Consider the following 25,048-nt stretch of genomic DNA (forward strand, 5'->3'; position numbering starts at 1 on the left):
ACTTGGTTTTATCATAAGATTTTCACTGAGAGGGAACTTGTAAGGGATCCGAACTGAATGGGTTCTTTTACTTTGTTTTGGGTAATTTGTGCCGTACATTCCCTTAAAAGCCTCAGGTAATCCAGAGTTCAGTCTATCTTAGAATCATGGCATATTGATCTTCCCCCAAACCCTAAAGAAAATGAGTTTGAATTTATCTTCAACTGTTTTTTAATTTTTTTTCCAATAGTGGAGATTTCCTCTTTCAGAAGTAAAAGCAGATAAAAATACTTCATTCTCTTATTACTCCCTCTATCATGGCCACACCCACTGCCACTTGAGAGGGCTGTCACAGTCTGCCTTACAGATTTGGAAAATGTAGGCAGGTTTCTATATGGATATGCCTTATGCCCTTGCTCCTTATCAAGAAGGATGCATCTCAGCATGAAATGAAAGTCAGATCAAAACATCCCAGCAATTAAAAGAAATCATGACCATCCACTTTGGATGCTAAAATGACTTAGAATCCACTTGGGTTAATTCTGAGACAAACTAGATAAAGTGCTTGACTTTCCTGACTCCTCTGTTTGCAGTGAGATTGGGGGCAATGGCAGATAAGTGCACAGAGGCCTTCACCCCTCTTGGTCTCAGCTTTCTCAGATACAAACTGGAGGGAGCCAAGATGTCCTCTTAGATCCTTTCCATTTCTAAATACACCCATGGATTTATGATTTCGTAGTTCATCCAGCAGGGAGAAGGGCTGATGGCTGTGGGACCACCGTGCAAGTCCCCTCATCCCCGCCAGAAAAGCGTCCACAGGCAGCTGAATGTAACTAAGACAGCCTACCTGCCCAGCCTTCCCACTCGCCCTCGAAGGCCCATGCTGAGCTCAGAGCAACTCTGCCCTGCTCCACTCTTCCCATCCTCTGAATCCATAGAATAAAAAGAGGACAGTTACTTTGGAAAATCAGATGACAAATTTGGGGGTTTGGGAGTGAAGGAAAGGAGATGAATTCTGTCATTTTGATGAGGGCTGGGAGGCAAGCATCAATTCTGACAAAGTACTGCAGCAGGTTGTTGTCCATGAGCTTCAGTCTAGACGTCCTGCTGCAGAGCAAGGACCAAGAAACTGAAGGCCAGGCTGTCAATGAATGAGTGAGCCTCGATCAGTGGACACCAGATGCATAGAATGGAACATCCTGTTAGTAAATGTGAAGAGACCACACTGAGAACCAGAACCTACCTGTACCAAGGGGATGAGAAGTATCTTCAGATATTTTGCCTTTCTTTCACCTAACATACAAAATGGGGCAGCAGCCTCTCTATTTTCCCTGGATGTCATCTTCTGGCTCATGGCTGAAGCCAGCCACAATCTGCACGTTGATGTTCCCAAATTACACCTGGCCCCTTAAATATAGTCTCCAAATGACGATTTGTTTGCAATATAATACACTAGGGTTGCCAACTTTATAAGCAAGGCTATGTGTCATTTGCTCTAGGCTATGATGTCTTGTCATCTTGTCAGCGTCAGATGAACACAGTTCAGTATGACAGCTCTTTCAAACGTGCTTGAAGGGTGATGGGTATAAGCTGATGCTCCTCGGCACACGTGGCCAACTCGTTCTGGGCATCTGTTTTTGGTGAAGGCTGTCCAGGCATGACTTAGCTCTGGAAACCTCTCTGTCAGCATGCTGATTCCCTGGTCTTGTCATCCCCAAAGTTTTCTTTCTCAAAGCCATTTCAACTACAAAATTCCATGGGTCACGTGCATCATACCAGATAGGAATTTTATTCCCCCTTTTTTCCTTATCTGTCAAGACACATTTTCTGATATTCCACTCACTAAGTTATTTTCCTCCATCTTCCCCCAATAGGCACAGAATACTGCCAGATCATCAATCTTCTTTTAAATTCCTTTCAGATCCTAAGTAAGAAGGAAGTCTCATTCCTTAAAGCTTCTTTATATCAAGGGGACAGTAATGCAAAGCAATTCCTTTCTGAGGCTCTTGCTATTGTAAAGATTCCAAACTATACCAAGGACAACGGTTCCATCTGGTCACATCAAACTTTAATATGGCAATAAACGTCTTGAAAAATATGCATTTTAAACCTAAAGTTCATTAAAAGCCATCCTTCTCCAAGCAATTACCAATTACCCCTGGAGGGGGTGGCTGTGAAAATCACTTGATCAGGCAAAAGCCTTGCTTGGTCTTTTCAAGATTTAAAGTTAATTCAGTGGCAGTTGGTCCTGCTGTCTTTACCCTCCAGGGAGAAGTATAGAATTTTGTAACTGTGAGCATTTATTGTGAGACCACAAAACAAGCTCCTTTGGGACACTCTTTTCCCCTCTGGCTAAGTGCTCCTGAAAGAGGAAACATCTAGGTGGGTGGAGACGGGATCAGCCTCCCACCCCCCATCCCCCTTCCCCTCTTAGCAATCTGTCCTGATCAGGAAGAGATGGGCCCCCAGAATGCTGGAAGTCGGGGAGGATAAGGCATGCTTTATGTGCAGCATGTGGCCCCCGTCCTGAGGCCCCTGCGGAGGGAGAAGGGGCTTCTGTTGAGACAAAGGTCACATGCCTTAGGAAATATCTCCCCGAGGAAGCCAGGAGGCCCAGGGTCCTGGCAGATCCCACGGAGTCCCCGCAGGAGGGCAGGTGGGCGGAGCCTTCCGCCGACGTCATGTGGGAGCCGCCCAGTCAGCGCTCTTGGGGGCCTTGCACGTGTGCACGTCCAGGGCCTCCACACAGTCCTGACAGCGCACGGCACAGCACCAGTGGAACTTACACTCGCACTTGGTCATCCGGGTGACGCGCGAGGTGTCGTAGCCTCTCCCGCAGCACATGACTTCGCAGCTGTCCATGCCGCGGGAAGTCAGGTTGCACACGCGGCCTGCTGTCCCCGGGGAGCCTGGAAGACAAGCGGGGGGGGGGGCACTGAGAAGGTGTGGGCCGAATACAGTGGGCCTCAGGAGGGCGCCCGGCCCCTCGTCACCACGGCCTGGGGCTGAGCCACCTGTTCTGGGGCCCAGGCAGTGTCTGTCGGCCCCAGGCGCCGGCCCCAGCGAGTGTAGCCGTGCCCACAGGGCCAAGTCACGGAAAGATGGATGCGAAACTTTGGACCTGCCGTGGGCAACTTAACTCTAGTGCTCCCACTTCTGAGCTGGATAAACGTTTCCGTTTATCCCTACCCAGCCTTGAATTAGTGGATCACTGAGTGGGCAAGGCCAGCTCAGAACGAAAGAAGGATCTGTCCTAGCTCCCTCTCACCGGCCCTCAAACCACATCAAGGAAGCAGTGACCCAGGTTAGGGCTCTCAGAATTTGTCAGGGTGTGGAGCCCTCAAAGGGAGGGGATTCTGTCTCCCCAGACCTGACTAGGGGGCCTTACTAGAAAGAGGCGAGAACTCTGGTGGCTGAAGGGGAGGTGTGGGCATCGTTTGTGTAAGACCTGGAGGAGCGAGCGCCGCCCAGCCTGCTTTACCTCAAGCGCTGCGGTCCAGTGGGCCATCTAGATGTGTGTGGGGCTCCTGGTCGAAGCCAGGATGCTAAGCCTCCGGTGAACAGAACTGGCGTAAAAACCTGTTAGGAACTAGCAGTGGAACATTGTCTTAGTTATTTAAGGTGAGGTTTCCTAAATGGCAATTCATTTTTATGTATTTGTGTCTGAAAAAGGCTCTCAAAGATAGGATGTCTCTTCATGTGTCCTATTCCTGGGGAAGCACCCAGAATTCTTTTATAAGAGCATTATCAGACGATTGCTCAACTCACAAGGATCCTTTCTGCTTCTTTCTGCCCCAAAGAAATGGGCATTTGGCTGCCATGTTGAACAACATCACCTGCTCTGCTGGTGGCAGGTGACTGGGCCAAGCGTGGGGACATGGCTTGTGCTGGCCAATCAGGTAGATTTCCCTGGGGACTGGCGGGTTTGCTGGAGCTCGGCGGTCGTGCCAAACACACATTCAGTAGCCAGCCACGGGCAGCCGTGTACCATGATGATGTATGGGGGCCGGTGGTCTACAGAGAGATGAGAATGAGGCAGATGTACAGAGACAGAGAGGACAAGGCATGGAAAGAGGATGCTGCCCAGATCCTGGACTATCTTCCTGGAGCTGCTTCCATTTCTCCCTGAGGCCTGCCTACATTCCAAACTTTGAGTTCCTAGAGGTTCTGTATCCTTATGATAAATTTCTCCTTTCAGCTTAAACCACTCCATCTTCTATTGCTTGCAATCAACAATTCTAAATAATTGACAAACCGAGAGAAGCTAAGCTCCTTATTAAAAAAAAAAGTATGTCAGGATGAAAAAGAAAGTGACTTCATTCATTTTCAGTTCCTCTATCATTTAACAAGGAATTTCTCCTGCTTCATAACTCCTGGCCTGCCTCGTGACTCTCTCTTTGTTTATCACAATCCAACTGTGTTCCAATTATCTACATAAATGTCATGTTGCCCTGCCTGTCAAGAATGACCCGGGAAGCAGCCAGGTTCCAGCAGGGCGTTGGGTGGAGAAGAGGAGAGGGGTGGGCAGAACTCGTTCTGCGTGATCAGGCCGCTGACAGCAGGAAGGCAGGCAGGGGATTTCATGATGACAGGAAGGATGGCAAAGGGCTGGGGTCAGGGGGGACAGGGGGGCCAGCCAGGGATGGCCAGGAGCCTCTCTCGTGCTGAAGAAGCACCCAGCTAGAAGAGGCAGCCGCTGGGGCTAGGTTCGGGGCGACGGTCAGGACAGTGCTCAGAATTGCTGACTGGACAAGAAGGACGCACTGCCGAATGCCGCCTCTGAACAGCACGCCCGTTATTTCATTCGGCAAACATCTAATGAACACAAACGTGTAAGACACCATGCCGGCTGCATAGAATTTTGGGTAGTGGTGGTGGAGAAATAAAATAATTAGAATTCACTTCCTATTCTCTGAGCACTCATACTATAATGAAGAGATTAATATGTAAAGAGATACCTCCACTACTTCTAGGTAACTGTTCCATTTGCTGAAGACCTGCTGTAACCTCCAGGAGAGATTTTGCAAAGCACCACTGCAGACAAAGCTCACGATGGTAGAATGAGGTTATTTAGAGCTTGGACACATCAGGGTTCAAGTCCTAGCTTTTGCCATCTATCAGCTGGGTGACGTTGGGCATGCCATTAGGTCTCATTAATCTCATTAGGCGTCAGTTTCTTCCCTTGCCGAACTGGGATAAAAACGGAGTTCCTTCCTCACAGGGCTGCGGTGAGGTGGGAATGAGATCCTGCATGAAAAGCACCTGGCAAATAAGGGCTCAGTTAATGTTACCCTTCCATTCACTTAGCGTGTGTTTATTGAGTGCCTAGATGTGTTAGGCACAGTTGTGGGAGCTTGGGATATATCAGAACAAAATAAAGATCCTGCCCTGAGGAGCTTATGTTCTAGAGGGAGTAAGCCAAATATATAGTAATGATAATGAGTGCTATTAATACCGATAGCAGCAAACAGGATCAGAAAGGAGCTGCTAACAGCCCAGTTTTACAGAGGTGGCTTCGGAGATAGGACAGAGAGGATAAGCAGACCTGGAGGGAGAAGGGGGCAAAGGGAGTCCTAGGTGAGAGAGAACCTCCCAGCAGACCCCCGGGGCGCGTTCATGGGACCGCAGCCAGTGTGGCCACTGCGCAGGCGCGGGGCGGGCCAAGAGCCCGGAAAGGGGGCCGGGCGCGGGTTTAGGGCCTTCCTGCCTTGCTACAGTTTGGGTTTTATCCCGTGGGGAGTGGTGAGCCTGTCCAGATTTGTTAGCAGCGGAAACCTTGTCGGAATGGGGCAGGGAGGTATCCTTGAGGCAGCTGGATTCGTCCAGGCAGGAGATACTGAGCGGAGGACAAATATGTGACAGGCGAAAGGGGGAGAATCACTAGGACTTAGGGACTCACTGAATTGGGGGTAGGGGGTCAAGGAGGAAAAGATTGAAAACCGTGCACTTGGCTCAACACGAAGGAGGTAAGGGGCGCCCTCTGATGAGAGCTGCTTCAGCAGAACCCCAGGACGGAGCCGCGATCGCGGAGTGAATGGGGGGCGAGGGCAGACGGACACGGAGTGTAGCCAGTTTTCAAGAAACTTGGTGGCAAAGCGGACGAAAGAGCATGGCTGCAAGGAGTGATGAGCCCGAGGTGGGACTTTAAGGTTATTTTAAGCTGTGAAGTTTTTGGGTGGTTTGTTACACAGTAGTAGACACCTGACACAATTCGGAAGGTTCTAATTACATAAAGTACAAAAGTGGGAAAACCCAGTCTATGTTATTAGAAGTCAGGGTAGTGGGGCGCCTGGGTGGCTCAGTTGGTTAAGCGACTGCCTTCGGCTCAGGTCATGATCCTGGAGTCCCTGGATCGAGTCCCGCATCGGGCTCCCTGCTCGGCAGGGAGCCTGCTTCTCCCTCTGACCCTCCCCCCTCTCATGTGCTCTGTCTCTCTCATTCTCTCTGTCTCAAATAAAAAAAAAAAAAAAAAAAAGAAGTCAGGGTAGTGATTTCCCTTGGTGAATAGTGAAAAGGGGCATGAGAGAGGCTTCTGGAATACCAGTCCTCTTCAGGTCTTGGTCTGGGCCTAGATTATATGGGTGTGTTCATTTTGAGACCATTCCCTGAGCTATACATGTGGCGTGCGATTTTCTGTATGTGTTTTATGTTCCAGTAACGAGAAGAAGAAGGAGGAGGCCAGATACGCAAAGCCAGGAAACCAGCAAAACTCTAATATGTGAGCAGCAGAAAGAAAGGTGTGTAACCTGGCTGGAATGCAGCATTCAAAGGGGAGCGTGGCAGGAGGTGAGGCGGGAGAGGTGGGCAGAAGCCAAGACGTGGAAGGCCTTGTGGGACAGGTGAGGGCATTGAAACTTTAACCCAAGGACAATGGAGTGCTCCTGAGAGTTTTTACCCAAAGTGGGGCATGATGGATTTACATTCAGAAGGCTTGCTGTGGGTGCTGGGGTCAGATGGATTGAAGGGGGCCAGGGTAAAGGCAAGGAGCCAAGTTAGAGAGCAGTGAAGTGCCCTGTGCAGGGCACAGGGTGATGGGGACAAGGACAGTGGTGGTGGGGGTGGGAGAGGTTAAAGGGTTCAGGGGATGTGGAGGAGGCAGGACGGGCAGGACATGGAGGGTGAGGGTCAGGAAGTACTCCCGGGCTTCTGGCTTGAGTGACTGGATTTATGCTGGTGAACTTCCTTGGGGTGGGACACCTGGGGAGGGGCAGGCTTTGAGCCAAGATCCTGAGTTTTGTTTTCAACATGTTGACTTTGTTGTGACAGTGGGTCATCCAGGTAGAAATGTTCACTGAAAATACTCTTTGGGACTCAGGAGAGAGGTCAGCAGGGAGATGCAGAGTGGGAAATCTTTATCTCAGAGGTGGCCCCTGGAGCCATGGTGCAAAGGAAACCCCCGGGGTGTGAAAAGCACTGTCACCTGCCACGCTAGAGGCCGCTCTGAATTTTCACCTTGTGTTTTGTCCATAAGCCCTGCACACCCATAAACATTCTTCACTTCCACCAATATGCATTCATTAAAATATGAATACATGCAATTGGAATTTTCTCTCCCCCTTGGTGCTGTGAGGTGGAGGGAGGGTGTCGCCAGGACAGGGAGGTGAGGAGTGTCATTCCCGAATCACCCTGTGGGCTTTTTACCGACATCGAACTTGGTGACCTTTCCCCAGTGGCCTGACCCTAAGGAGGGTCTGAGCTGGTGGTCTGACTCAGCTGCAGCCATGGTTGGGGTGTTTTTGTCCCTCAGATGCAAAAAATTGAACCGGACTCTGAATACGAGGAGGGCTCAGTGAAGTGACCTCAGCTCCATCAAAACTCTTAGAGAAGTGGTCAAAGTGATGGCCATTGACAAGAGCTTAACTCAGAAGTGGTTTCAGTCAAGGAAACAAAGTCAGCCCGAGAACACCACAGAATGCCCGAGAACACCACTCATCTGAACATACCACTCTCCACTGGCCAACCAAACGGGGTGTAATGAGGGCCCAGAAGAAGGAAGATGAGAGGGGTTTTTGAAGGTTGAGAGCCACTGATGTGAGAACGGTGGTGAGGTCACAGCCTGGAGGAGGAATGACCCCCCTCCGAGGACCCCAGGCTCCCAGGAATGCGCCAGCCGAGAGGTGCACGGCAGACTCTGTCATCTGGGGAGAGGAGGAGGCTACCGGACGATGGACTATAAATTGGCCCTTACTTTGGAGTTTGGATCTAATTAGATTTAATGACAGACTGTAGAGCAGGAGAGCAATTTTGACACTTGCTGTCATTTGAGCAGAATATAGAGCCATTTCATCAAAACCCTGAAAAGAACATTTCTAGGGTGCAGAATCTATACAAAATTTGCTCACATTGCTTTCCTTTACTGGAATTATAATAAGGCCCCATTATTAATGACAGCAGAAGGGCTCTACTGTCTTAGGGGCCTCCCACTGTCCTTTCCAAAACAGAAGGCATCACCATTATCCTTAAAATAAGAGATAAGAATCAAGACTATAAATGTGTGTGTGTGTGTGAGTGAGCACTTTGTGAAAGGGACCCTCTGATCTTCCTTCTTGTTTAGTTCTAAATATTTGAGATATACACTTTTAGATCTTTTATTCCCCCCAATACTATACCAATTCATTAACTAATGAGTTACTCCTCCCTGCCTGGGCCACAGCAGGAACCACCAGGTTAATAAAGCCAGCCCACCTGTCATCCCGAAGCCCCTGCCTCCTTGCCTTTTCCCTCGCTTCCCCTTATTCTTCTTGCTTCCTTCCCCTCTGCCTTCTTTTCCATCCTCTATCTTTTCTTTTTGTTCATAATTGGGGCCAATATTTATGGGGCACCGACATGGGGTAGGCCCTGTGAGAAGCATTTTGCCTGTATTATCTCATTTAATTCTTGTAAGCTTAGAAAGTAGGTTCTGTTGTCACCAGTTTGGAAATGAGGGAATGGATGTGGGTGAGTAACCTGCTCATGATCACACAGCTAGCAGGTGGCAGGTCAGGATTTGAAGCCAGGCTTGTGTGAGTCCAGAGCTCAAGCTCTTGACCATTGTGACATCTGGCAGAGAGCTCCATCCCGCAGCCCTGCCAGATCCCAGGGAGCAGAGAGTTAGCATCCTTCGTGCTCTCTCCTTCACTATTTTATCAAGTGAAGAACTTGCAAAGGTCCTGACGTGTAACCGTTTTGGAAGGGACTTTTTCTCCAGCATATGCTATGCTATAGACAACGAGGACACCTACAGTTACACGAGAATGTGAAGGCTGGTTAGCATGGTATTAGCAGCTTACACTGCTCTGTTCCTGTATTGATGGTCCCCTTGAACTCCTGTTCAACTACTTTCTTTGCAACACCAACATGCACACCTCCAAAACCGTTACGTGTCCTCAAGGTGGTTTTAATTTATGTCACCGATGGGGCCCTGGCTGAAAACATTGGGAAGAACTCATGCAAAGCAGAACTTTCTGATTCAGGAAAGCCAATAGCACCAATTTGCATCTCACCCAAAATAGCATGTCTTAGCCTGATCACTCACCTAAGTCTCCCCCGGACTTTTCTTTAAGATTCGCTGAGATATTTCCAAAACCCAAATTCATCTTTATAGGTCAAATATTTGCATCATACAGTATCTACAAAAGCATGTGTGGCTGGCTTTAAAATACTCCAAAGGAAATCTTAAAAATATTTTGAGTAATGGTTTTATCATTGGTTTCCCAAAGTGATATGGTAAGAGGATAAACACTTATTTAGATATTTCACATTTATTTATTTTAAAAATCCTTAATAGTGATTTATAATGTTATCTCCTACTGCACTTTGATTTACTCAGTTTACTTAAGATAAGTTGCAAGTCAGAAGCTCTTTTCCCTGACTTCCCTTAGGTTTAGGTTTGTGAAATGTGGCCTGATGTGTGGCGTGCCAGGGTACGGATCCCAGTTCCCGGACAGAGTGTGGCAGACTCGGGCTCAGGGAGCCCAGCCTTCTTCTGTCACGTTCACACCACACTGTTAGGAGATTATCTGCCGAGACTCAGCGTCCATAAGATCCAGGCAGTCAGTGAGGCCTGTGCCGTGGGAATATGTGAGTTCCTGCCAGATCCTCCTTTCTCCTCCTCGCAATGTTGTCCTCACCCATCGCAGAGCTCACATATGCATGGGGAAAAAGGAGGATGAAGAATCGGAATTTCTAAATCACGTAAGTTGGGACCATCGAACACTTTTGGTGGGGCAGTGCCGCGGGAACTTTACGGAATCGAGCATCCCTCCCCTAGAGCTATCAAATGAATAATGGAGTCAGGGTTCCCAGTGCAAAAACATTTCTGTCTCCACCGACATGCATCTTCCTGACAGCAGAGGAGGACAAAGAGCTTTTGCTAATAGTTCCCAGACCCACACCTCTGGGACCTTGGAGGAAGGGCGCTTTCTTGTGCACTCTTTCTCTGTGGATGGGCCTGTGTCTTTGGAAATTCCTGCCACTCTAGGCTGACAGAAGCCCATATGTTGACCATTAGGACATAAAGCAAGATTCACTTAAGCCCGTCATCCAATCGGCTGTTTCTCCTCTGGTTGACTTACATGTTGTCATTAATGACACAGATTTATCGAGGGAAGAAAAGAATGTTAGAGCAAATGTTAGAGACGGCACATTCATCTACTCGCACGGCTTGCCCCTCACGCAGTAAGGATTGCAAACCTAAACCTAGGAAAGACAGGATCTTCACTTCTCTCAGATGATTTTATTCAGCGTTTTTATAATAACGAAGAAAAACTTGACTGGCACGAGACAGCATGTCCTGTTAAATTAGCAAATCCTGTCGTGGAATTAAAGTTAAGGTCAGACTGTTCAAGGCTTTCCATGTCTGGCACACCTAGTCTACCCAAGTTTATCTCCCGTGGCCCCCTACCTGTACCCCTTATGATCAGGCCAACTCCTCACTGTCCCATTGAAGTGACTAGCTGTGTAGACTGTTTCCTTACAAGAGCTACTCTCATCTGCTGTCCTGGCCTTTACTCACTCCACTGGATCAGAGGTCTTCACATTCTTCCAGATTCGGGCCTACTTCAGCACCTTCCACAGAGCTATCCCTGTTTCTGCTCCTCGCCCACCTGACCCCCTCCCCAAGTCCTATAATGCATGTCACGCAATAGAGCTCATACGCTGTTTCGAAATGTTTGATGATTTCTCATGCATCTTGTCTCCCCAAGGACAGAGGTTAGATCTTATATTTCTTCTATACACTGCATGGTGCTCAGCTGTCAACATATAAATTCCTGATTCATTAAATATTAAATTAAAAACAATTTCTTAAAAACGAAGATCCTTTCCTTGCCAAAGGAGAGCGTACTTCCCCAGGGAGCGGTCACCGAGTCCTCAGGCACTGCGGTCAGGGTTTCTACTCAAATGATCTCACTTGATATATAGAGAACACATGCAGAAAATGCAGCACATTTTTAAAAGATAGAGATTGAAAATAACAACCTAAGGGAGTCTGTGGCATCAAGTTCAGGTTCTGTGATTGCAAACTTCGAGTGAAATTAATTAAAAGTTCACTAATTCATTTATGGAATCATAGGAACCTTGGGAATTTCTGGGTAAAACACACATCTTAAGACACCCAGAGAAGTTAATTTGTCCATGGCTCCCCAATCAGTAATCACTAAAAATAGTAATAGGTAGCAACGGGTAGCAACAAAGTCTGCTGATCCCTGGTGTCAGGAGTTATTAGGAATACAGGATTTGCATAGATTTAAGGAAGAGACTTACCACACCAGCACGAAATAGGTTTCATGGGGAAAGCTTACATGAAGTAAGCAAATACATTATGTTAAAATACATTAACATCATTCTTTTGTTTGTAACATATTAATTAATTTTTTCTATTGCAAAAAAGAAGGACATCAATTTGGTAAATTTTTTGTTGGTGCAAATTATGTCAAAGACTTCAAAAATAGGAAAATGAAAATTTTGTTTCCTTTTTTCTGAAATTTTCTTTTTTTCTGAAAAAAAAGTTTTGTTTTGTTTTTTCAATTTTCACAAATTCAACCTGATTGCCACTGTCAATTCAAATTAGGGCCCTTTTCAGTGTATCCTAAAAGTTGAATAATTTTAGTACATCTACCTTCTGATAGGTAAGGCAAACTTACAGATCACGCCTTTAACATAAAGTAGTATTAGAAGTGTTTTGCTTGCATTAGCAACAAAATCAGATGAACTAATAAGTAGTCCCACACAGAGTAAAAGAACTGAGTATTTGGTGGCAACTAAAAGCCATTGATATAGTCTCCTGCTGCATACGAGAGCTTTCTCTCTTCCAGGGAAATGGGCAGCCAGCAACATCTTAAGCTCTTTAAATGGTCCACTAATGCACTTGAACATGAGGGAAAATTCCATTTAACATTTCAGTTTAAATGGGAATTTTCATGGGTCGCGTATTATCATCAGTGATGAGTGAAGACATGCTTAATAATCACCTGTCAAAGAAACCAAGTTATCTTTAAGTTATGACACTGCACCAACATAACTAAGAATTCAGCTCATACGATGAGCATATTTTACGTTGTTTTCTAACTTGCCATTCAATTCAATTCAGCACATTTATATGCTGGGTGCTGGGAATCCAGTGGTGAACAGACATAGTTCCTGCCATCATGGAATCAGAGTCCAGTGGGACAGACAGAGACCAAACAAATATGTAAATACACTAACTAAAACTCATGGTATCTGCTGTGAGTCAAGGAACAAGGGAGGCTTTCTGAGCTAGATCCCTCATGCATTTTAGGAGGACCTGGTGATGGGCCAATACGCAAGTGAGAAAGAATGTAGCAAATGACCTGCAGGTTTATGGCTGCCCAATGAAGTGGACGGGTCTGCTGTTTTCTGAGAAGAGGAAGCTTGGGGAAAACAGGTTTCCGGAGTGGGACAAATCAAGAGTTCAGTTTTAACAGAAGCAGACTGATAATGATGTGAACAATGGAGAGGAGCTGTTAAGCAGCAGGTAGGACCCAGATGAGGCCAGAGAAGCAGTTAAAAGCCATCATGAAGGAGGAGGCCCCCCAGGGAGAAGGTGCAGAAGCAGAAGGGAAGGGGGCCCGGCTGGGCCCTGAAGATCTTCAAGATTTACAAGGAGAAGAAGAGAAACTAGCAACTGAAACTGGGGAAGACCAGCTAGCGGGGCAGGAGGAAAATGGGAAGTTTGTGTTGCAGGACGGAGGGGCAGGCTAATTGTATTACCTGCCACTGAGAGTTTGAAAAGAGGGTCCTCTGGATAGTAACTAATATTAATTAGACAATGTAATCAACAATTGCCTGTGAGAATGGTGATTTACAGACCTCACCAATACATTTTTCATTTCATTCTCTCCTGGTCTAGCTGTCTTGGTGCTTTTCAGATATCAATTCATGAATTTCTAAAATAAATCTCAATGCAGAAAGGGATGAATAACCTATTCTTTAATTTTCCAAGTGACACATGTACGGTAAGACCCTGTAATAGAGCGACAGAGTGAGGACCAAAGCCCAGAAAGCGCCCCCTTCCTGTCCGGGCCTGAGGACCTCCCCAGCACCTGGCCTGCATCGCATTGCCTGCCAACCACCAGGTCATGTCCAGAGACTGGGAGGCCTTGGGAAGGCTGAGGGCAAGGACGGAGTCTGGCTTCCTCATCTTTGCATTCCAGAGGCTTATCTGTATGGTCTGACATACAGAAGGAGCTCAATAAATATTTGACCCATGAAGCAATGAGGGACCTCGGAGGTACTGTGAGAATTGTGCATTTAGTCTCAAAATAAGGTCCATCCATTCCTATTGACTGACAAGCTGTTCCCTTGCTTTCAATCAGGTCACAATCACAGAGCTTCAGCAAACCGGGCCACGCCATGGGGCATGTCTAGATTGGTGAATCTCTGTAAACCGTGGTTGGGGAATTGTGCTCCCAAGGGTTCCAAGCTGTTTGCCAAGTATGCTTTGTGTAGAGAAAACAGTGAGACCTTAGCGTATCCCCCACTCACAGCCGGCAGCCGGCAGCCACGTGGCGGGCTTACAGCAAACAACAGGTTCAGCAACTGTGGAACTCTGTTTTTTGAACTTGACTTCAAAAAGAGGTGGAGGGTCACCTGTTTCCTACAGTTGGAGAGGAGACCTCAGGATGACCCCTGGCCCAGGTCAGGGTTTTACATCATAACGGGGGAAAGTGGCCTGTGATGAGGTGCATTCAGTCTCTGGAGAGGTCAGCGGCATGGCATTCCTTGAAGATGGACTATCTCTAACTGGAGGGCTTCTTTGATTTCCAGACGCCTGGGGCAATAACCGGAGTAGATAACCACTCGACCACTAGAATATCCGTCTCAGAAAGCCCGGCTTACCGGATGGAGCCTCCAGTGTGGCCTGCATAATGTCACATGCACAGCGTCACACTGCTGTGTGGACTTTTGGAATCGGAGGGGAGTCTTTATCGTTGAACACTCATTTTCCTCAACTGAAGCCTGGTGGAGAATGTCTGTTGTTGTTGTTGCCATAAGAATATCTTTCTTAATCGTTTTCGAGCTTGGGATTTTTTTTAGCAAGAGTGAAGGACATTAACACTCTTGCAGACTTGAAGGGCTTGTCATTGGAAGGGGCCTCAAGGCAGCCTGAGCCAAACAGGAGGGAAGCTTGGGTCTGACCAATTTCCACCTCCCCACTCTGTGGGCCCCTCCGCCCACTCTGTTCCCGTGTCCTCACGCTGCCTCTTTAGGACGCAGGTCTCCCCTCCCCAAATTTCAGGAAGTAAAGTGATATAGTGAGAAAAGTATGGACTTTTGTTTTGATTTTTATTTATTTTGTTTTATTTACCACTTACAGGCCACACAGTCTCGGGAAAGTTAAGCTTTTCTGAGCCTCAATTCCCTACTCTATTAATGGGCGTAACTGCTGTGCAGATTAAGAGAAAATGCCCAGAAGTTGTGTAGCAGGGGCCAGACTCTCGGAGGAACTCACCCAACCTTCCTCCCACCCTTCTCCCCCTGGGGTCTGGGTCTGTCCTCACCCCGGAGTACCCCAGGGTCTTGACCCAGCCTTCTGCCTTTCTTGTCGAAATTCGCTCGCTATGCCTTTATCATTCTCTCAGGACTTCACTGAAGGCCTGGCTTGATCATGTCGTCAAGCTAATTCCACTGAAAGCTTGGATGGCTGAGATCTACTGCACTTACAGTGCAAGAGGGTCCCTGAAAATGCAGGGCTTCCACATGGAGGAACATCCCTCTTGTACTGGGCAAGCCAGGGAGGGGAATATTTTTGGGTGCCACTTGTCTAGAACTCCTTAAATAAAAAAATTTTTTTTCCTTCATAAGAGATCAGGTATTCCAAAGAATATGTCTCCCGGGATGTCTTCTTACCCAATACTTATGAAAAAATACTTACGAAAAACAATGTTGTAGGTCAGGGACTGCCTAAAACATCGATTTTCCACTTTAATGTGCTCAAGTTTGAAATGCAGACAGAATCTCAGCAATGATCCCCTGAGATTCTGATTTAATAGTTTTCTGAAGAGGCCCTCCCTTTGGAAAATAGTGGACTAGACCTGTCGCCTTCATCCGTTTCATAAACCAGACTGACAAAACAAGCAGGCTCACTTCCGTCACATAATGAGTTACCTTGAACAAGAAGCAGGAGCTGGCTAGCAAGAGTGAAGTCCATCAGCTACAGGTATCTATTACTTGGCAAGATTCAGTGTGCTCACTACCATTGCTTTTCCAGTGCTGACAAGTAGAAGGTACCCAATCAGTTAAGTAGGAAATGTGTATGATATTTCTAAAAAGCGAAGCAGAACAATATGGCCACAATAAAGCAGATTGGGTGGTGTGAGATGTCATTTAGGGAAAGGTTAGTGCCCATTTTAATAGAGAAAAGGAAGGAAAAATTATTTGCTTTAAATTTTACTGCCACATTCGGACCTACTTTAGAGCCTGGATACCTTTGAAGGTAACCCATTTCAAACATGTGGGAGTTCCATTTAGCAGAAAACAGGCCCTTCCTGAGGTTAGGCGTGGTTCCAGTGAGGGGAAGAGAGTCTCTTCGTGACCTGCTCACTCAGTGACGTGCACATGCTGGGGGCTTCTTTAATGTAGATTGACAGGACGCTAGCCCTGCAACCCCCAACACCTTCCTTTCAGGACAAGGGAGCAGAGCTCAGAGAAGGAATGCCATTGGGAGTTATAGGCAGGAGTCTCCCCATTCTTGATGGCCTCAGATTCTGTCACATCTCCCTGCCTCGGCAAACAGAGGTTAGAGGCTACTCCAGAATGATTCGGAACCACCCACTTCTACGACTGTTTTGGCCAACTTTCCAAAGTGCACGCTGCAGGAGTTTCTAGTAGAAAATGGCCAGGATAAACCTTCATCTTTAGAAGACCATAGGTCACACAGGCAAGCGCAAGGCTCTTGGCCGCTGGGTGAGTTGAAGCAGGCTTTCTCAGGGAATATCTGCATCTCATACGTGTGGCTAGGTATACATGAATTCAAGTATGAACAATGAAAACTCTTCTCTTTCAATAATTGGAAATTTTGCCTACATGATAGCAAATACCCTGGATCATATTTTCACTAAAATAGTCACCTGATGGTCAACAGAATGAAAAAGAAAAGTTTATATGGATGACTTTGGCATTTTCTTAGGCTCAGCTATAAAAAGGACATGAAGGATAGCTCAAGCAAGTTATGAATAATCTAGGAATCTTAATGGATTCTAATCCATTGATCTGATCTAATACATTGCAACCAGACATTTAAAAAAAAAAAAAGAATAACAGGGTGGCTCCTGGTTAATCAACACCAACAAGAACCAAGTTTACATCTTTTTAAGCTAAAAATGAGATAAACTAAAATGAGCCTAAAATAGAACAGAAATAAACTGAGAGTGAATAAATTATAAAACTTCCCTCAGAAAGTCAGCACCTGCCACAGGGTGCCTTGTAGCTGGTGCATCTGGAGACAGAGTAAAATGTTTAAAAGAATGGACGGTTCAAGTCCCTGCTCTGCCTCTTAATCAACTGGGAGTTTTTAAGCAAATTCCATAACCTGTTTGTCAGAGCCTCATTTTTCCCTCCCATAAAATGGGATAATAACATACCCCTTTATAGATTCTTCGTGAGAGTCAATGACAGAATGCAGATCAAGTGCTAATGAATGGCAGGTACTGCAGATGTGTTTACTATTTTAGGATCAAGAAACAGAATCGTGTTCTAATACCGGCAGGAGCAAAAGCAAAGTGTGGAAGAATAACTTAGTATCCGGTTGAGGCGTCAGGGAATAGATTCAGAATCTCCTCTGTGGGGAGGACAAAGCAAGGTCTTTATTTAATTGGATACCTATGAGGCAATTCAATGGTCATCAAGCATCATAACTGTTCACTTCACTGTGTGAACTGCTTCAATCCAAAAACCCAGGAAAGACGAGCTGGGGAAGCAGGTCCTCTTACATTTGAAATGAGCGTTTGGCTTCACGGAGTCTTTTCAGAGCTAGCCAGTGACAAGTTGTGGTGTCAGGGTCAGGTGTATGGGCCATGGGGTCAGATAACCAGACATCCATCCTCTCCAAGACCAGGGAGACCTTGAGCTAGTCGTTCACTTTTCTCATCCAGGTAATTGGGATGATGATGTCCAGGGCTGCTTATCTGATCTCAAAAGCTAAGATGGGAATTTGGTTCGTCATTGGTGTTGATCAACCAGGAGCCACCCTCTCCCCAACCCCCTGACCCCTCCAGGAACTGGTTCCAATGCGCTGATGTCATTGGGTGGCTCTGAGGATTAAATAAGACCATGTGTGCGATGATCTGAGCCCAGTACCTGGCACACAGGAGTCAATCCATTGTAATTCCTAAAGTGACCACGATGTCATCATCCCATGTCCTATCTGAGGAGCCTGAGGTTAAACGGCTAGTTAATGGCAGAGGGGAGCCAGGCCTCTGGGACAATCCTGTATCAGAGTATAGGTTTCATGGTGATTTGGCTGAAACTTTGGCCTGACAGTTGGGATGACTTGTTAGAAGTCCCGAAGCACGTCAGGAATGCAGCAGGGCACAGCATCTGGTCCTTGAGCTCAGTCCTTATTAATCCATAGGCTGCATGTACAAACCCGCCCAATGCTGTAAAGAACTCGCTCATCAAACCAGGAAGGAAATTCAACCACTCAGGGACAAAGGAGAGGCTCTGGACTTTTTGTGACTGACATTCCCTGGTAATTGTCCCTCTTGGTCAATCTAGTGTTAGGAGCTGGCTGCCATCTGCGCTGTCTTACTAGTTTATTTGCAATTACTTTAGAACCAAAAACAAATTTAGAATTTAAATTCAAGGACGTTTTTCCTGATAATGAATTCCCTTGCTTTCTACTAAGTCTGGGAAGTTGGCTCGAGCCAGAGTTGGCTGTGGGCTTTCCATCTCCTCCCATCCACTGAGACTTGTACTCATTCTTATTTTGTATGAGTCTTTGCAAAGACTGTGCTAAGCCTGGAGCTCAGTGCTGCCCAGGAGAGGTGAGAGGTGGAGAAGAGCAGGTGCCTAAAGCCATACTGGTAGAAACAGCTATGTTGAGGCTGATGGAGCCGCTCTTTGGGTGAGTTCAAGACAGATGAAGTGCTGTCTGCAAGGGAAGGGTGTGGCTTTAATAAACAAAATGCCTCTTACACAGCTCTCATCCACTGCCCACCAACGGCCAAGCCAGTGGGGATAAATTTTTGCTTTCTAGTATTTGGCAACTTCTCAGCCTACTGGAAAGAACGAGGGAGTGAGAAGTATGGCAGATCTCAAAACTGGCTAACTTTCAAGCCCGGGGCCCCTCCTCCATAGTCACAGAGGTGGGATTGGTACCGGGGAAGGCGCATTGCATAGCTCTACTCCTCTTGGCTTCAGGATCACAGGAGAGATGCTGGGTTGCTGTACGGAGTGTACATGAGCCCACCAATTCGAGTTTCGTCCAGGCTGAAGAATTTGGCTAATCTGCCTATTCTGATGCTTTGCCATGTACCTTCTTGGGTTCACCTTTCTCCAGAACCTGCACATTATCAACCCATTTCTCCAGTTGCTTAGGAAAGCTCTTGGCACACTTTAAATATGAATGATAAGAACATGAACGTTGAACCTGAAGGCAGCTGGCTGCACTTACAGAATTGTCAGGCTGGGGGCCCCTGGGTGGCTCAGTCAGTTAAGCATCTGCCTTCGGCTCAGGTCATCGATCCCGGGGTTCGGGATCGAGCCCCGCATCGGGCTCTGTGTTCAGCAGGTAGTCTGCTTTCTCCCTCTGCCCCTCACCCCGCTCGTGTTCTCTCTCTCAAATAAATAAATAAATAAACTCTTTAAAAAGAAAGAAAGAATTGTCAGGCTGAAAGCACAGGACTGCGTTGAAGCTGTGGAGTACTGACCGGTGAAAGAATGAGATACTGTGAATAAAGTGTTTCGAACTTACCTGCCTCTCGGTCCCTGATACAATAGTCTGGAGAATTCTCAAAATACACGAGGTCATTTTTTGTTGGCTTCTTAAACCTCTTGTTAGCCACAGTGAAACCAGTGCCATCCTGGTTCATGACGACCTGGATGGCCCCGTTGTACTTCCTCCAGAGGTAATCGCCAGTCTTTCTGAAGTCGGCCATGGCCAGCCAGCATGTCCGCAGAGTACATGAGCCGCTTACGCCGTGACACTTGCATTCCTGTTTCAGGAACCGCTTTACCGCCTGCCAGGAGAGACGGGCAGGTTCAGTGCGGGCCACGCAAGCCCCACACCGGGGCTACCACTCCCCTTCCCGCTGAGCGATCGGGAAGTGACTGATGACAGAGGATCCTGGGGTTGAGGACTGGGAGATGCTGGGGGTCCCTTCTGCCACACTGCACTACCACAGTAGGTGGGGTCCCAGGGAGAATCAGGGATTGTGAACGCTATTTGGCTATTGGTATAACAAAATCCTCACTAATTTGAATGGAATAGGGCACAGGGCCAGTCTGAAGAGTGACAGAATAAATTAGAGGGTTTTTTCCTAAGTAAATATGGCTTTATTATATTAAAAATGTACGGTAATATTCAGGAATTGCTAAGCCTGCTTCTTTTGATAAGCCAACAATAGTGACTCTTACTATTTCCATGTTCCAGGCATTGTGCTAATGCTTCCTATGCTCTATCTCGATGACCTTAATCTTCACAACAATACTGTGCCACCGTATTTATTTTGCAGATGATGGGGGAGCAAGTTTGAGGGAGGTTAAAGCACTTGCCCCAAGGGACATGGCTGGTATAGGACAGAGCCAGGGTATGCTGGAAGTCAGTTGATGACCCTGAGAATGCCATTCAGTTTGGGAGATTATCACTCAACTCTGGCCAAATTATTCAGCTCAGATGACAGGGCTGAGCTTGCTCTTTTTGTGGGGAGGAAGCAAAGGTAAATGGGACCAGCCCATCTCAGCTGGCTCCCAGCACGGGCACCCCCTTCGTGTAGACTATGAGTCTGGGGACAGGGAAGGGCTCCAGTGGGCCCTGGAACTGTCCAGGGACATTTCTGATTTGGTCTTGGGATTGGCCAGCACACCTGTGCCCACCCCAACGCAATTTTGTGAGGGTTACGTGGACCAGGGCCCATTTCTCCCGAGCTCAGCTAAGTGATGAGAGTCCTCAGCACCCATGGTCCCCAGAGCCATCCGGAGCTACTGTTCTTCCCACTTCACAAGTGAGGAAACTAGGGATCAGGGAAGTAAGATGACTGGCCCAACCTCCTAGGCCAAGATGTGGAATGGCAGATGCAAACCCAGACTCTAGAGTCTTTCCAACTCATAGGATGGATGAATAAATGGATTTCCTCACAATATTTTCTAAGAGCATGTTTTGTGATTACAAGCCTTCCTGTGTTCCCTTTTCTCATATGATTCACCACTTTAACAATTGTCATCCCCTCGCCAACAGTTAGAACTAATTTCTTGTTCAGTCAATTTTCCAAATTATTATAATACTGAAAGAGCTTTTTGTTGCTCATGAGAGATCACAACTGATGATTAGGGGCTTTCTCCATCAGATATCCTAAGTGACACACAGAAGGGCCATGGGGGCGACCAGCCTTGGAGGTCTCACCAAAACCATGCCTTTGGTCCCTGGCTCAGCTGCGGATCAGAGGAGGAGAAACCACCTGCCTGCCGACGGCTTCCACCCTCTCTGCTTGTATCCCCAAGACAGCACCTATCTGGGGTGGAAGACATAGGCAGAGGGGACAGTGAATCCCCTTGATGACGTTATCCAAGGTGGGACTTTGAACAAAATTCTTAGGGTAACACATTGAGAGAACTATTTCTATTTGCCCAAACCTGGTTTTGCCTCTTTACAGATTGTTTCTTTTCTAACCAAGCGTGCAGAAAGGTTCTTCATTCCAGAAAGTCAGTCCCAAACAAGTATTCTAGAGCCGAAGGATCCAAGACATCACGGTGGCTCTCCAGTTGTGAATCACTCATACCCTTCCCAGGGTGGGCCTCAGCACCCTACGTTTCCTGTTCCGCCCCGCATGGTGGACGGTGCCCTGTTAGCATTTGAAACCTGTGCTCTTCAGCATAAGCCAGCCTTGAAGGGCAAGGACAGAGACGTGAGCAGGGGGAATGTCATTAGTTTGGTCCTCCAGGTCACAGGGATCTGGGGATATTTAAGGGATGTCTTAGAATGAACTCTTTTTCTGGAACTACACTCCCCCATGTGCCTTCCTCCCCCCGTATCTTTATATTCCAGGTGTTTGGTATGAGGTTCCCTGGGTGACCTGGACAGCAGGCCTCCACCACAGACACAGCCCTAGAAGGAACACCTTGGCTCCCTTACTGCCCCATTTGGGTCCCACCTGTCCAGTTTTCTATCCTAAATTCACAATAGAGCCACACAGAACTCACTCCATGCCAAGTGCTTGGGAAATGAATGCTCATTCTTCACGACTTACTCCTTTTAAAGCTGGGTTATTTACTCATAAACAATACTCTTAGCTTTACAAATGACAGGAAATATTACTGCCCTCCCTTTGTAATGCTAAGTTTCCAGGTTGCAAACTTCAAAGTTGGTAAATATTTTAGATGACTAACGGAAGCATTTGCATAATAAAATCGGATCTTAAAAATATATCTTATGACTCCTTATAAATACACATGGCATTGGGCCACACTGCTGATCATTATCATCACTGGCAACAGCCATTCCCCTCTTCCTTCCTTGGTTTTGCTCGGGTGTCGGGCAGCCACGTGCTTCAGAACTGGCCGGGCCTCTCTCTGGCCCAGAGCAGCCCAAATCAGCAATAGTAATCTCATTGTCCTGCTCCTGGTTCAGCTGGGGCCAATATGATGTTAGGAGCAATGTGCAGGGGGACTTGTGAGAAAGATTTCTTCACGCTTTAAAAGAGACACACGAGGAGAAGCTTCTTTTCTCTGTCTCTGGCTGTGGTTTTTCTGCAGGAGCTCCCCCAGGACACGGGGCCCCCAACTCCGGACCACCAACAAGCTGCTGATGGCTGGATCGAAGGATGGGAAGGACTTGGTTCTGGAGGATGTTGCTGAACTGCTTGAGTGAATCCACCATGGCCTGGCCCTGCCTCTGTACCTCTTGGGGTCCAAGATATTAAGTTTGTGCCCCCAGGGTCTATGACTTATAACTGCAACTATTTCAACTGGAACAATGGTCAGTTGTTGATTGTGGGTTAATCACAGGCTCCATCTGACAGCTAACCTTGGGAGAAAGTGAGACCTTCCCTGATGCTGGGTTTGCTCACAGCTCCAGGCCCCACTCTTAACACACAGCCTGTTCGGGGCTCCATCACAGCGCGTGGCCACCTCCGTCTCTGGGTCTGCAGACTTGAAATTGAAACTCTTAACTTTGAAGGGGACAACACCCTGCTCAGTCAGAGAGGCAGAGGGAAGGGGCGTGATTTAGAGAGTAGCTAACACTAATGTAAGAATAAGGAAGGGGACTGAGAAACTCCTGGTGAGTTTAGGAACTTCCTAGTTTAGAAGAATTCCCATGATCGAATGTTATAATAACAATGTAACAATAACAACGACTTATCCAGCACCTCACTGCGTGACAGGCTCCATGACGTGGTTCACACACATTATCTTGTCTAATTACCACAATTAGGCAAAAGAGGTTATTAATCCCATTCTATAATTATGAAAGCCAGGGCTCAGAGAGGAAAGTAAAATCCCCAGAGTTACCTAGATAGATGGAGACAGAAATAAGGTGTGAGTCCGTGTCTCACTCCCAGATCTGTGCTTTTTCTAAAAACATTTAGAATCCTATATAAATTGCATTGTGCTTTTCTCAAGTTTTTAATTACACATACTATTTCCCTCTCTTCTTTTGAATAAGTCAGAAATTGACCAGATAAGATGGCCTGCATAATGGAGAAAAAAGAGGCAGAGAGATTAAGTAGGGGGGACTATATTGCATCTTCCAAACTAATCGTCATCAAAAATCTATTCAGGCAATTCACAGAAAAAATATAAAGTCCTAACAAAAGTACAAAAAGATGTTCAACTTCACTAGTATCATGAAATGCAAACTAAAAGAATGCAACACTTGTTTTTTGCCTAGCAGATTAACAAATAGTAAAAAGGCTGATAATATTTGATATTGGTTAGGAGTATCAAGGAAGGAATCCTTTAACAAACTGTCCGTGGAAGAGTAAATTGATACACCATTTAAAAATGGAGAGCATTTTTGCAACATGTGTCAAAATGTTAAATATATGTATCCTTTGACCTCAGTGATTCCACTCTGGAAATATTTGCACAAGCTTTGAAGGATACACACCCACATGGATGTTCATTGCAGCATACTCAGCAATAGCAAAATATTAGGAAAAAAGCCCAAGTGACATCAACAGGAAAATGGTTAAGCAAATTATGGTATATGCTTAATAATGGAATATTATGTGGGCTTTGAATAATGAGGTAGATCAGTATGACAGAATGAAAGGAAGCCAAGTGACAAAAACAAATTGCAGAACAATATATGCAGTATGGTCCACTTTTTAAAGGCCTGCGTATGGGTGTAGACCCAGAGAAAGAAGGGAAAGCATGCTCTTCTACAATCTGGCTGCAGTCTGAGGGGTTGCATGGTCTGGAAAGAGAGGGCAAAACAGAGTCAAACCCTTTGATAGGTAAAGGGGATTAAGAGGTACAAACTTCCAGTTAGAAGTCAAAAGTACGAGACAAAAGCACGGCGTAGGGAGTATACTCAATAACACTAATAACGTTGTATGGCTGACTGCACTTCCGTGGTGAGCTCTGAGTAACGTATTGCATTGTCGCATCGATATGTTGTACACCTGAAGCTAATAGAACATTGTATGTTAATTATACTTTCACTAAAAAAAAGGGGGTCAAGCTCTGTACGGAACAGAGTAAAACAACAGGAATCTGGGGATTGTTCCCTGGCATCTGGACAGAGCGGAACAGTGATTCTCATTCTGGCCACACATTAAAATCACCTGGGGACGGCTTCCGGCACCCAGGCCAGCCTCTCCCTCGGCAGAGTAGATCAGAACCTAGGCTGGGGGTGGGCCTGGCCTCGAGGCTACGACAGGTCTCAGGTGCCTCTAATAGGCAGCCAGGCAGAGGATCCCAAATCCCGAATGGCGTCCAAAGCCGGGAGTGCCCTGCAGGAGGAAAGAAGCGGCTGCACCCCACCCCGCCCCGGGAGTCCCAGCCCACCAGGGGCGGAGCAGGTGAGACGCTCCCATGGCAGACAGCCGCATTACATTTCTAGGAACTGGGGTAGCTGATTATTGATTAGAATTTGTGTCCTACCCTATGTCTCCGAAACATCCTCGTATCCAGGAAGAAATGGCTACAAGCAACAATTTGTGCTCATGCTGTTTTGGAGGGACTCAAAGAGGGGGATGGAGTAAAAGCCAAGTGCTTTTCGAGGACCCAGCTGCAGTGGAGGGGCCTGCCCAGGGGGATGCGTCCCCGGGGGTCCCGGGAGGAGAGGGGGGAGGGGCTGCTGGGCTTCCCATGCAGGCTGCTGGAGGGGAGCAGCCGCAGGCTTACCTGCGGGCAAAGGAAGGGGTGAGCCACGCCGAGGACCTGGGGGCATCCCAGGGGCTGCCAGACAGTC

The 25,048-nt window shown here is 47.0% G+C and overlaps 1 protein-coding gene across 1 annotated transcript in view; it reads right to left on the reverse strand.

The window, feature by feature from the left end:
• Nucleotides 1–235: 235 nt before the first annotated feature.
• WNT2 (Wnt family member 2) overlaps nucleotides 236–25,048 on the reverse strand; it is a 45,365-nt gene continuing 20,552 nt past the window's right edge. Inside the window, exons 4-5 of the mRNA XM_036077136.2 lie at nucleotides 19,391–19,655; nucleotides 236–2,888 (exon numbers count right to left, since the gene is read on the reverse strand). Of these exons, the coding sequence (XP_035933029.1) occupies nucleotides 2,659–2,888; nucleotides 19,391–19,655 (495 nt within the window). The 3' untranslated portion in view covers nucleotides 236–2,658. The remainder of the gene's footprint in view (nucleotides 2,889–19,390; nucleotides 19,656–25,048) is intronic.

This window comes from Halichoerus grypus, chromosome 12, assembly GCF_964656455.1.
Source record: "Halichoerus grypus chromosome 12, mHalGry1.hap1.1, whole genome shotgun sequence".
NCBI classification, from domain to species: Eukaryota; Metazoa; Chordata; class Mammalia; order Carnivora; family Phocidae; genus Halichoerus; species Halichoerus grypus.